Below are 9,920 nucleotides of genomic sequence, written 5' to 3' on the forward strand. Positions count from 1 at the left end.
TTTTCAAAAAAAAAAAAAAAAAATTCTCTGCTCATCGTTTTGGCATCACGAGACAAACGGTGTCGTTTTCATCCGGGAAATATGAAAAAGCTGATTTTTTTTGCGGAACCGTTTGTACATGTCGCAGCAGGCCGCAGTGATTAGAGATTGGCTGCACATATTATTTTGATTTTGATCTTTCGTTATGAGTTTTTTTTCCCACTATTATAAAACCCTGTATTTAGACGTAGGTGGTACCGTATCTTATATACACAACCATATTTTATAGCTCTATAATATGATATCGTATATCACTTTTGGTCGACGATTTTACTGATTGTTATGTATCATCATCATCCAATGGAAAATGCATAACAGAGTCAATCGGTTTCTTTATTTTTCCCCGTTTTGAATTTTTGGTCGCAGAATCGAGGGTCAGTAGACCAATGATGAGCAATAGACCTCCTATAATAAAAGAAATGAAATACATAATAAAAATAAAATACAAAAAAAAAATTATTTTGAAAATTTGTTGACGAATGGGGCAGGAAATTATACAAAACGAAGGGAGAGAGACAAGAGAGACGAAATGATGTGTGCAAATAAAGGCTGCATCATATCCTATGTAACGCAACATAATTATTCTACATTTTTATTTGGTCTAAAATCAGCAAACACACATATTACATATATATGGGTCGGTCTCTCTCTCTCTCGGCGTAATCAGGGATAATCATGCAATTTATGAGAAACATACACACGCTTAATTATACTTAATTAGTGACAAAAACGACGCAATCAAATAAAAATAAAAAGAGAGCCTTTGTGACATTAGAGCACAATCCTACAAGACAGATCATAGTTGTGCCATACATTTTTGTTTGGACAAAATTTCAATTTTACGGATACTTTTATGGATGATCATGCTGCGCAGTAGTCCATATTTTGGTTTTAAATTTAGGCTGGGAAGAACTTTCAAACTTTTTCGATTTCAAAAACTAACAATTAAGTTTCTTTTAATTTGATTTTTCTAAAAAATTTTAAATTTAATTCATGAAAAAAATCACTTAAAAACTAAAAGCGACGTTTTTTTAAATTTACAAATCTATAAAATTCAAAAACCGAAAATTAAAAATTAAAATCTAAAAACCAAAAACGAAATGCAAAAACTAAATCCATTCAACACTTTTATCTTTACCTTTTATCTTTAATCATCGGCACTTTCAATGAAATGAAAATACAGATGATTTTTGTTATGAGCAGTACTAGGAGTAGGAAGCGGATGTATTTTTAGAATTCGTAATTGTGTATTTAAACTAGGGGTGGGCACGGGTCGGGTACCCCCAATTTTTAGAAAACCCTGTCTCGTCTTCATTACCACGGGTTTTACAAAAATATTATCTCAGTCTTGGCTTCATAAAATCCGGGTACTTGTAGCTCGGGTTTAATGAGATTCTCGGTCTTGTCTTCGCGGGTACCCGGACCCATACGATTTATAAAATTTTGAACTATAAAATGATAGATATAGAAAATACAAATGAGAGAGGTCAAAGTATAAAGAGAAAAATTCACGATGAAGAGGGATGACTAAAATTTTGAGAGAGAGATGAATGGTTGATTCGGTTATATAGGATGAGATTTAGAATGATGAAATTTTTGTATAGAAAGGTTTAGAATATAAAAAAAATTAACTAAAATAAAAGTATTTTAATAAATAATAAGAATAATTTAGACAAAAATGTTATAGATATAAAGTATATTTTAGATTTTTAACAAATATACCGGGTACCCCAAGTACCCTTTGTAAAATAATTGAACCCCCACTCGGACTCGGGGGTCGAAAATTTAGTCTTATTAATACTCGATCTCATCATCGTTAATATTCGGGTACCCTTTATTCGGGTACTTGTTAAGCCGGGTAACTCCAAACCCCCGGGTTACGGGTTAAAATGCCCACCCCTAATTTAAACATATGTTTATAATAATTCCCAAATTACGCACGCCAAATAAAAAAGGGCAGGAGGGTTACAAAATCACATCAATCAACGGTTTCGCTCAAAACTGAATAAATAGAAGCGCCTTTTAAGCCGCAAAATAAGAAATTTCCGGTCGTTTATGACATTTCAGCAGACAGCAACAGGATTTTATCAGCAGACAGAAAAAAAACGCAGCGACGTGACATTGAAAATTTAGTAACTCCTTCCCCAGTAGGTCCACTTCTTGGCTGGTTTCCCCGAGGCAAAGCAAAGGGTGCCTGCACAAACAACACGTTTTGAAGTTGTAACATGTACAATACAAGTGATAACTATATATAGATAGACATTGTGAGAGGTTACCTTCGGGGAGTTCAGGCTGGTCGAATGGGGAGCAGAGTGACTTAGCTGCTCCCATTTCACCTTTGGTCCGTGCCTTCACATCCCTCTCCACTTCCTGTAATAACCCAAAAAAGAAAAAAAAAATTTAATCGGAAAATGTTGGTTATTTGGATGGGTCTTTGATCGGCTAGTTCGATGACTTTTATGGGGGGATAAGATTCTGGGCAAGAGGACGCACTTCTTCATCACACCATGGAGCTAAGATCAATTTCTTTTGGCCGAGCGCTTCCACAAATTCGTCCCAAGTTTTGGCCACTTGAACACAGGCATCCTTCTTTTGCTTCGCCACCTCGTACAGGTTCTGCTGTATCTTGTCAAGGATCTCCTTAACTTGTTCGACTAAGCTGTCTCTCGAGATATCTGTCTTCACCCCATTGTCTCGCCTCACTGTCCTGACCTGTTGTGGATGCAAACCATATAGATTTTCTATTACCAGACATCAACAACATGATCAGGCCTATAAGAAGTTTGTCAACAGGTCATTTCTCGGTTGCCATTTCTAGATGGAAGATACAAGAGAGGAGCACTAAACACTGACCTGGTTGTTGGCCAAATCTTTGGGTCCAATTTCAATTCTTAATGGAACACCCTTCATTTCCCAGTGAGAGTACTTCCAGCCAGGTGAGTAGTTGTCTCTAAAATCTGCTTCAGCAGAAATACCTGCTTCCGACAAGGCAGATACAGTGGCAGCACATGCATCGAATATTCCCTTGGTATCGGCATCTTTGTAAGGCACAGGGATCACAACAACTTGAACAGATGCAACTTTGGGAGGGAGCACCAAGCCTTTGTCATCTCCATGGGTCATGATTAGAACTCCAATCTATACAATGTTTTGAAATTGAAAGAGCTTAGAACAACAGTGTTTAAGTGTAAGAACATCAACATAATGTAGTCAGTAGTCTTTGAAAAGAAGAGAGAGGAAAGCTTTTCCATATCATGTAAACTACAAAATTCCAAAAGAACGCAGCCATGAAAACCATGAGCAAGAATTTCTGAATGAAGCTCACCGTTCTAGTACTGTATGCCCAAGAATTTTGCCACACCATCCCTTTCTCTCCTTTCTCGTTTTCAAAGTTAATATCGAACATCTTCGCAAAGTTTTGGCCCAAACAATGCGATGTTGCACCTTGTACACCACGGCCCGTGTTAGGAATGAAAGCCTAACACATGACATGAGAGTACCACTTTATAAATGCAGACAAAATTCCAAGAGTAAAGTTATAAGATAGATACATTTGAGCATATTCCTTGTCAGCCCAGAAAAAAAGATAGGCATAAAAGTCACATACCTCTACACTTGTGGTGTAGAGTCCACCAGCAAACTTCTCGTTTTCACTCTTCATACCTTTTACGACTGGGATTGCTAGGAATTCTTCATAAATGCGACGGTAAAGTTCCAATATTTGAAGAACCTAAAAGGTATATGAACTTCCAAATCACGTTGTGCAACTAAAAGAGTTCATATAGTAAAATAAGCGGGCCGTATTGGCCCACAGGTAAAAGTTTATGTTCTCACACCTCTTCATCAGCCTCTTCTTTAGTGGCGAAAGCAGTGTGCCCTTCCTGCCAGAGGAACTCACGGCTCCTGCAATAAAATTGGCAAGCAAGCTGATAAATTTCCTGTATCAAGAGCTTTGACGGCAGAAACATTAATTTCCAAAAGCAAGCTAGGTCTAGAATAACATCTAGGCACAGAATCAATCAACACAACGAATTCAGTGAAACTAAACATTTGACAAATACCTGATAAATGGAGTGGGATTGCTGAACTCCCATCTGACAACATTGCACCATTGGTTAAGCCTCAAAGGCAAGTCACGGTGTCCTCGTATCCACTTGGAGTAGTATGGATACATCACAGTCTCACTAGTTGGGCGGATAGCAATTGGAACTTCCAGTTCAGATTTGCCTGATTTTGTAACCCAAGCAACCTAGACATAACATTTAGATACGCTAAACAAAGACATGTCATCATAAAGACAATTCCTCTAGATTTCAGACACACCACACACCTCAGGAGCAAATCCCTCTATATGGTCCTTCTCCTTCTCGAGGACACCAGGTGATACAAACAGAGGGAAGTAGCAGTTCTTGACCTTCATCTTCTTGATTTCCGCATCAAAGAAAGTCTACAAAGAAACCCACCGAAACCAATATGATTCAATATATCGGGTTGCAATTGTCAATGTAAAGATTCTAAACTAAGGGATAACCCAAAAGAAGATACTAGCTCACTTGCATAATCTCCCAAATTGCCATGGCCCAGGGACGAAGGATATAACATCCAGAGATATCATAGTATTCGATCATCTCCCCATGGACACAAACCTGGACAGGCAAAACAGACACCATTCATCAAATAGAGATAAAAATTCAAGCATTATTGGATCTCATGGGAATCAAGACAAGATTTATACTTTCACCACAGCAGAAATGCTGAAAGGAAGTGAAATATAACCATACCTCAGAATACCATTCTCCAAAATTCTCATCTTTCTTGTAGGAGAGACCGAGACCAGTTTCCTTTTTCACTTCCTTCTTCTTTCCACCAGCACCAGCTGCCTTCTTCCCTTCCTTCTTCTTTCCCTCGGGACCCGCCATATCAGCTTATATCTGAATGCATCAACAACAACAAAAAAAACAGGTGAGACCCAAACGTTTTGTAAATGAAATCAAATGCGAAAACGTTTGCTCCAAAAACCAAATTTATTCCTCCTTGACCACTAAAACAACCAGCATGGGCCAGCAGATTCAAGAAAACGTTACGACAAACCGCAGCTTCTGGCAGATCAAAATCAAAGTTATGTGCAATGAACGAAGCGAAACACTGCCAAGCACTAACGAATGAGCAGATCTAAGCTCGTTAAAAAACTGTCGAGACAAGTCAAATGACGAAGATATTATTAAAACTAACATTGAAGAACATAAGAATCCAAAATTCGACCAATTGACCATCTAAAACATCTGATACAACGAAAAACGCATAAGGCAAGCAGATTCGAGCACCGGGTTGAACAAAAACTCTGACACAACGCCGAAAAAAAACCGACAGATTCCAAGATCAACGCAAAACAAAAGAAGGGAAAGAGAAGAGGAACCTAACCACCCAGCAAAGAGACTTTGGATTCGATTCCTCGTTTGATCTCCGCCGCGAAGACGAAGAAGACAGAGAAAATGGCGGAGACAAAAGCGGCAACGAAAGATAACAAGAGGGGAGAACGAAAATGAGAGAGGGATTAAACTCCCGACCATGTAACGGAGCTCGCACCAAAGTGAATATGCCACGTACTAGGGTTCAAGCTATCTCATTGGGCAATTATGGATTTAAATGGGCCTGGCCCATGTTCCGGTCAAAAAGTCAACGATTCCTTAGTATGGAGCAGATTTTTCAACGCTAGTTGTATTTATTATACTCCAGAAATTATAATCACATTTGGATCTTAGTTCGTGGAATCATTGGAATATGGTTAGGTCATGGAATATTTGTTTAATCATGGATTGGTAATGACATACCATCTACTTCACGAGAGGATTTGGATACAATGGACTTCTTTATTTGCAAAGCCCAATTTGGGCCCATTCCATGTGATCCACTGAAAGCCCAAAATCTTGGACCATATAACACACTGTATTTTTTTAGTTCGTTAGTGCCTTCTCCGTAAAAATTCGGAATCATAGCATTCGAGAGTGTATGCTTCGATCGAAAACCTGAGAGAGAGAGGGAACGGGGAACAGAAATGGAGGAAGAATCGGGGAAGCCTGTGAGATTGATGAATTTCGTCTCGGAGGAGCAGGTATCCGCACAAACCCTAGATTCGTCCCCTCCTGTTTTTTTTTTCTTTTTTGGTTTAGCGTTTCTTTCGGACAGGAAACTTATGCCTTTTTCGGTTGAATCGATTTGGGGACACAGTTAGATGAAGCGAAGAAAGCGAGAGGTGCAAGAGTGGAGGATGGCACTCTCCTGAGAGACAAGGCCCTCTACGAGGTTCTTCCCTTTCTTTCCCATACTCTTTTTTCTTCTTCTTTTGCTTCATAATTTGCTTGCAATTTCGTTAGCATCTCCTGCGATTTTCGTCTTTCAGCTCATTTGTTTGTGGTGTGTGCACATTATGGGCAAAGAAAGGTTTCCTCTTTTCTGAGAACTCATTGCTCACGCCTCCCACTGCATTGTTGAATTGTAATGGGCTTTCAGCTTTGCGTAGAATTTATTCACGACAACTGTGGAAAGAGTTCTGTTATGTGGCTAAAATGTCATGCTAGGTGGGTTGTGTGGTCTGTGTCTGAGGATACTTTCCATTTCCTCTCGTAGCTAAGCTCTTTGTTGGCGGTTTGTTTGCTGGTTTGACTGATGCATCCTCTCTTTTCTTTTCCTCACTTTGATTCGAGCTTTCGAATGCAGATTTTGAGAGAGAATAAAGAGAAGAAAGATGCCGAGTTTAACGAACGCTTCAAGCATAGTGAGTGTTGTTATTTATGTTATTACTCCCTTACAGGCTTTCTTGGATGTAGTGTAAGCAAATCCGATTCCATGGTTTGAACCTGTGCATGATTATTTCAGTGGATCGGAGGCTAGGAAGGTCTTCTTGTTTGCAAGAACTTTCCTTTTGGTTTCCAAGTGACTGTTATAAACAGGAAGAGTTAACTATGCCTTCTGTTCAGTATTTGGGGAAGAACATCAAAAGGTTTTTTATCTGGTTTGCCAGGACCACCCAAAGCTTTGGATGAAGATGAGACCGAGTTTCTTGATAAGCTGGAAACGGTGAGTGAGAACTGCGCATTGGGCGTCTGATATTCTCTTTTGAAGTTGGAAATTTTGAGTTATGTTGTCCTGTTTCTTTCTTTATGCTTAATTCACCGCATATCTTATGGCCCTGCCCTTTTAGGAATTGATGAGTTGATATCTGTAAGTTCTTACTGGAGGAAACCCCAAGAAGAAAAATGATAATGATTCGGGGGGCTTCACCCCTTATGCCATCTCTTTCAATCCTTAGTTTCCATTCTAAATATTCTCTGTTTTCTTTCTTTAAAGACGAGAAGGGAGTATGAGCGGCAGATGGCAGATGAAGAAGCAGAACAGCTCAGGAGTTTCCAGGTCATTTTTAAAGGAGAACCCCGCAAATTTACTGTTAGATTCTTACGGGTTCCTGGAATTAAGATAAGAAAATTCTAGTGTAGAAACCACTCTTGTTCCCTTGTTTCACATCCATGGCCAAATGAACTGAGTATTTTTTATATTCAGTGTCTGAAAGCTAATGTCAAGTCTTGATCTTTCTCTTCATATTACGCCCTTATTGGTTCTGTTTGTTAGCAGGCAGCAGTGGCTGCACAGTCAGCAAGTGTTCAGGAGTTGAAGGAACCACAGCATGCACCTTCTCCCACCCAGGTGGGTTTATCATGTAACCGTGGTTATTTCCAAAGGATATGGATGTGTGTATGCTGAAAACATGCATGGACATGGCATTTTGATGAACACATGGGTGTTTTTGCTTTATCAGGAACAGAAACAAACAGGGAAGAGGAACCCGACCAGCCGTCCATTGAACATGATCATAAAAGTGAAGCCACAGCCAAAGAAGGCTAAGCCATCAGAGGAAAGCCCTAAAGACACTCCAGGGAGTGGAAAGTCCTCAGCTTTTGTCAAAGCCATGACCAAGGATGATACAAATAAAATGGGTCTAGGCCTTGTCTCATATTGTGACGAAAGTGAAGACGATTAACACTCTCATATGAGTAAATCTGCAATTTTTTTTGGGTTTCATACTGTGTTAATGTACTTTTGTTCATAAACTCGCAAATACAAACCAAAAAAAAGAAAAGGAAGAAAAGAGTTTAAGTAGAAGCACTCAGATGAAGCTGTACTAAAGAAGCATAAACACCGTCTTTGATATTGATCAAAGTTTCATGCTTCCCCTTCTCAACGATGACTCCGTTCTTAACCACGGCTATGACGTCAGCGTTCTTGATGGTCGATAACCGGTGAGCCACCACCACGGTGGTCCGGTTTACCATCACCCGGTCCAGCGCGTCCTGAACCACCCGCTCAGATTCCGCGTCCAGAGCACTGGTTGCTTCGTCAAGTAACAGCACTTTCGGGTCCTTCACAATGGCTCTGGCTATGGCTACTCGCTGCTTCTGTCCTCCTGATAACTGTACTCCTCTTTCTCCCACCATCGTGTCATACCCCTGTTCGTATAGAATTTTTCAAGCCCATTTCATGTATCAGTATCGTGATTCAATCAGTGGAGTATTTTTGCTGAGATTGATTCTACCTGTTGCAGGCCACTGATGAATCTGTGGGCATTGGAGAGTTCAGCTGCGGATATGATTTCGGATTCGGTAGCGTTTCCTCCTTTGCCATAAGCGATGTTGGCTCTAATGGTGTCGTTGAACAAGACGGGTTCTTGGCTCACCAGTCCCATTTGCTGCCTCAGCCATTTGAGCTTCAGTCTCTGAATCTCGACTCCATCGAGAGTGATATGACCCGAATCCGGATCATAAAACCTCTGCAGCAATGCTATCACCGTCGATTTGCCGCTTCCGCTTTCTCCGACCAAAGCCACTGTCTGTAGCAAAGAAGAGAAAAATGGAATCAGGGTTCTACTTTTAGGGTTCATCTTGTGCGATTCCGAGGTGAAAGCCCTGACCTTTCCGGAACGGATGGTGAGACAGAGATCCTGGAAGATCTGGACGTCTGGTCTTGATGGGTATCTGAAACTGACATGACGGAGCTCGATGTCTCCCTTAACGTTGTCTAGAACTGTCCCTGATTCATCACTCGGGTCAATCTTTGATTTCCTGTCGATAATGGCAAAGATGGAAGCTGCGGCCACGTCTGCTTTGCTTGAATCAGGAGTCAAGGAACTTGACTGGGAAATGGCCATAGCCGCCATTGTCAAAGCAAAGAACACCTGTTCAGACATTACAAAACACACGTCCGTGAGATTTTGGAAGAAAACAAAACATCATCATGTTATGGTTTCTCCGGAAAAATGTGTTTACCCTGAAAACAGAGTCGAAGGTGGTTTTCCCATCATCCACCAACCGACCTCCTGCGTAGAAACTGGTCGCGTAAGAAGCGAACAAGACGAAGAAGGAAACCCCAAAACCGATACCGCTAACTAAGCCTTGACGTATCCCTGTCTTCATAGGACCTTCACACTTCTTCGTGTACATCTTCATCACCCTTTCTTCCGCGCAGAAAGAAGCTACTGTTCTTATGCTTCCAACCGCGTCATTGGCCACTTGGCTTGCTTGTTCATACATTTTCTGCAACAGTTTCCAACCCGTCAGACGAAGATTTACATAATCAAAGATGCAGTCCAGTGTTTGTGTACATGTATATGTGTATGTATGTATCTACCTTTGCATCAGCACTGAAACCTTTCATGAACTTCATGTATACGAACCCATTAAGCGCTATAAGCGGGAGCATGGCGAGAACAATGAAAGCTAATTGCCAAGAAGCTGTAAACGCAATGACCAAACCAGCCACCACAGAGGAGAGATTCTGAACAGCCTGAGCCAATGCATCACCCACCAGACCACGAATAGTGGCTGGGGGCG

At 40.6% G+C, this 9,920-nt stretch overlaps 3 protein-coding genes across 4 annotated transcripts in view; 1 reads left to right on the top strand and 2 right to left on the bottom strand.

Moving 5' to 3' along the window:
- Positions 1 to 1,972: 1,972 nt before the first annotated feature.
- On the bottom strand, positions 1,973 to 5,626 carry LOC104817431 (proline--tRNA ligase, cytoplasmic). Of its 2 annotated transcripts, none has more exons than XM_010546629.2 (12): positions 5,461 to 5,626; positions 4,821 to 4,970; positions 4,593 to 4,685; positions 4,370 to 4,486; positions 4,101 to 4,288; positions 3,876 to 3,942; positions 3,647 to 3,769; positions 3,365 to 3,517; positions 2,893 to 3,177; positions 2,533 to 2,751; positions 2,316 to 2,409; positions 1,973 to 2,233 (listed from the first exon to the last, which is right to left on the bottom strand). In XM_010546629.2, the coding sequence occupies exons 2-12, from the start codon at positions 4,956 to 4,958 to the stop codon at positions 2,169 to 2,171; spliced, it is 1,542 nt and encodes a 513-aa protein (XP_010544931.1). In that variant the 5' UTR covers positions 4,959 to 4,970; positions 5,461 to 5,626; the 3' UTR covers positions 1,973 to 2,168. The 2 variants fall into 2 exon arrangements, with proteins under 2 accessions (XP_010544931.1, XP_010544932.1); XM_010546630.2 differs by having other exon boundaries at positions 5,456 to 5,626.
- Positions 5,627 to 6,017: 391 nt separating this feature from the next.
- LOC104817433 (protein FAM192A) lies at positions 6,018 to 8,115 on the top strand. Its single transcript, XM_010546632.1, has 7 exons — positions 6,018 to 6,151; positions 6,268 to 6,342; positions 6,757 to 6,814; positions 7,061 to 7,116; positions 7,387 to 7,449; positions 7,669 to 7,740; positions 7,853 to 8,115. The coding sequence occupies exons 1-7, from the start codon at positions 6,095 to 6,097 to the stop codon at positions 8,072 to 8,074; spliced, it is 603 nt and encodes a 200-aa protein (XP_010544934.1). The 5' UTR covers positions 6,018 to 6,094; the 3' UTR covers positions 8,075 to 8,115.
- Positions 8,085 to 9,920, bottom strand: part of LOC104817432 (ABC transporter B family member 21) — a 5,860-nt gene continuing 4,024 nt past the window's right edge. The window contains exons 10-14 of the mRNA XM_010546631.2: positions 9,718 to 9,920; positions 9,357 to 9,623; positions 9,002 to 9,265; positions 8,627 to 8,920; positions 8,085 to 8,540 (exon numbers count right to left, since the gene is read on the bottom strand). The exon at positions 9,718 to 9,920 is cut by the window's right edge and continues 14 nt beyond it. Coding sequence (XP_010544933.1) covers positions 8,187 to 8,540; positions 8,627 to 8,920; positions 9,002 to 9,265; positions 9,357 to 9,623; positions 9,718 to 9,920 — 1,382 coding nt within the window. The 3' untranslated portion in view covers positions 8,085 to 8,186. The remainder of the gene's footprint in view (positions 8,541 to 8,626; positions 8,921 to 9,001; positions 9,266 to 9,356; positions 9,624 to 9,717) is intronic.

This window comes from Tarenaya hassleriana, unplaced genomic scaffold (genome assembly GCF_000463585.1).
Source record: "Tarenaya hassleriana unplaced genomic scaffold, ASM46358v1 Cleome27, whole genome shotgun sequence".
Lineage (NCBI taxonomy): Eukaryota > Viridiplantae > Streptophyta > Magnoliopsida > Brassicales > Cleomaceae > Tarenaya > Tarenaya hassleriana.

Bases quoted from the DNA above. Each gene is read 5' to 3' on its own strand.
- LOC104817431 (XM_010546629.2), bottom strand. From the start codon at position 4,958: ATGGCGGGTCCCGAGGGAAAGAAGAAGGAAGGGAAGAAGGCAGCTGGT. The intron at 3,178-3,364 runs GTGAGCTTCATT...AACATTGTATAG, and splicing joins GGGCATACAGTACTAGAACG to ATTGGAGTTCTAATCATGAC. The intron at 2,752-2,892 runs GTCAGTGTTTAG...CATCCACAACAG, and splicing joins AAGATTTGGCCAACAACCAG to GTCAGGACAGTGAGGCGAGA.
- LOC104817433 (XM_010546632.1), top strand. From the start codon at position 6,095: ATGGAGGAAGAATCGGGGAAGCCTGTGAGATTGATGAATTTCGTCTCG. The intron at 6,152-6,267 runs GTATCCGCACAA...TTGGGGACACAG, and splicing joins ATTTCGTCTCGGAGGAGCAG to TTAGATGAAGCGAAGAAAGC. The intron at 7,117-7,386 runs GTGAGTGAGAAC...CTTTCTTTAAAG, and splicing joins TTCTTGATAAGCTGGAAACG to ACGAGAAGGGAGTATGAGCG.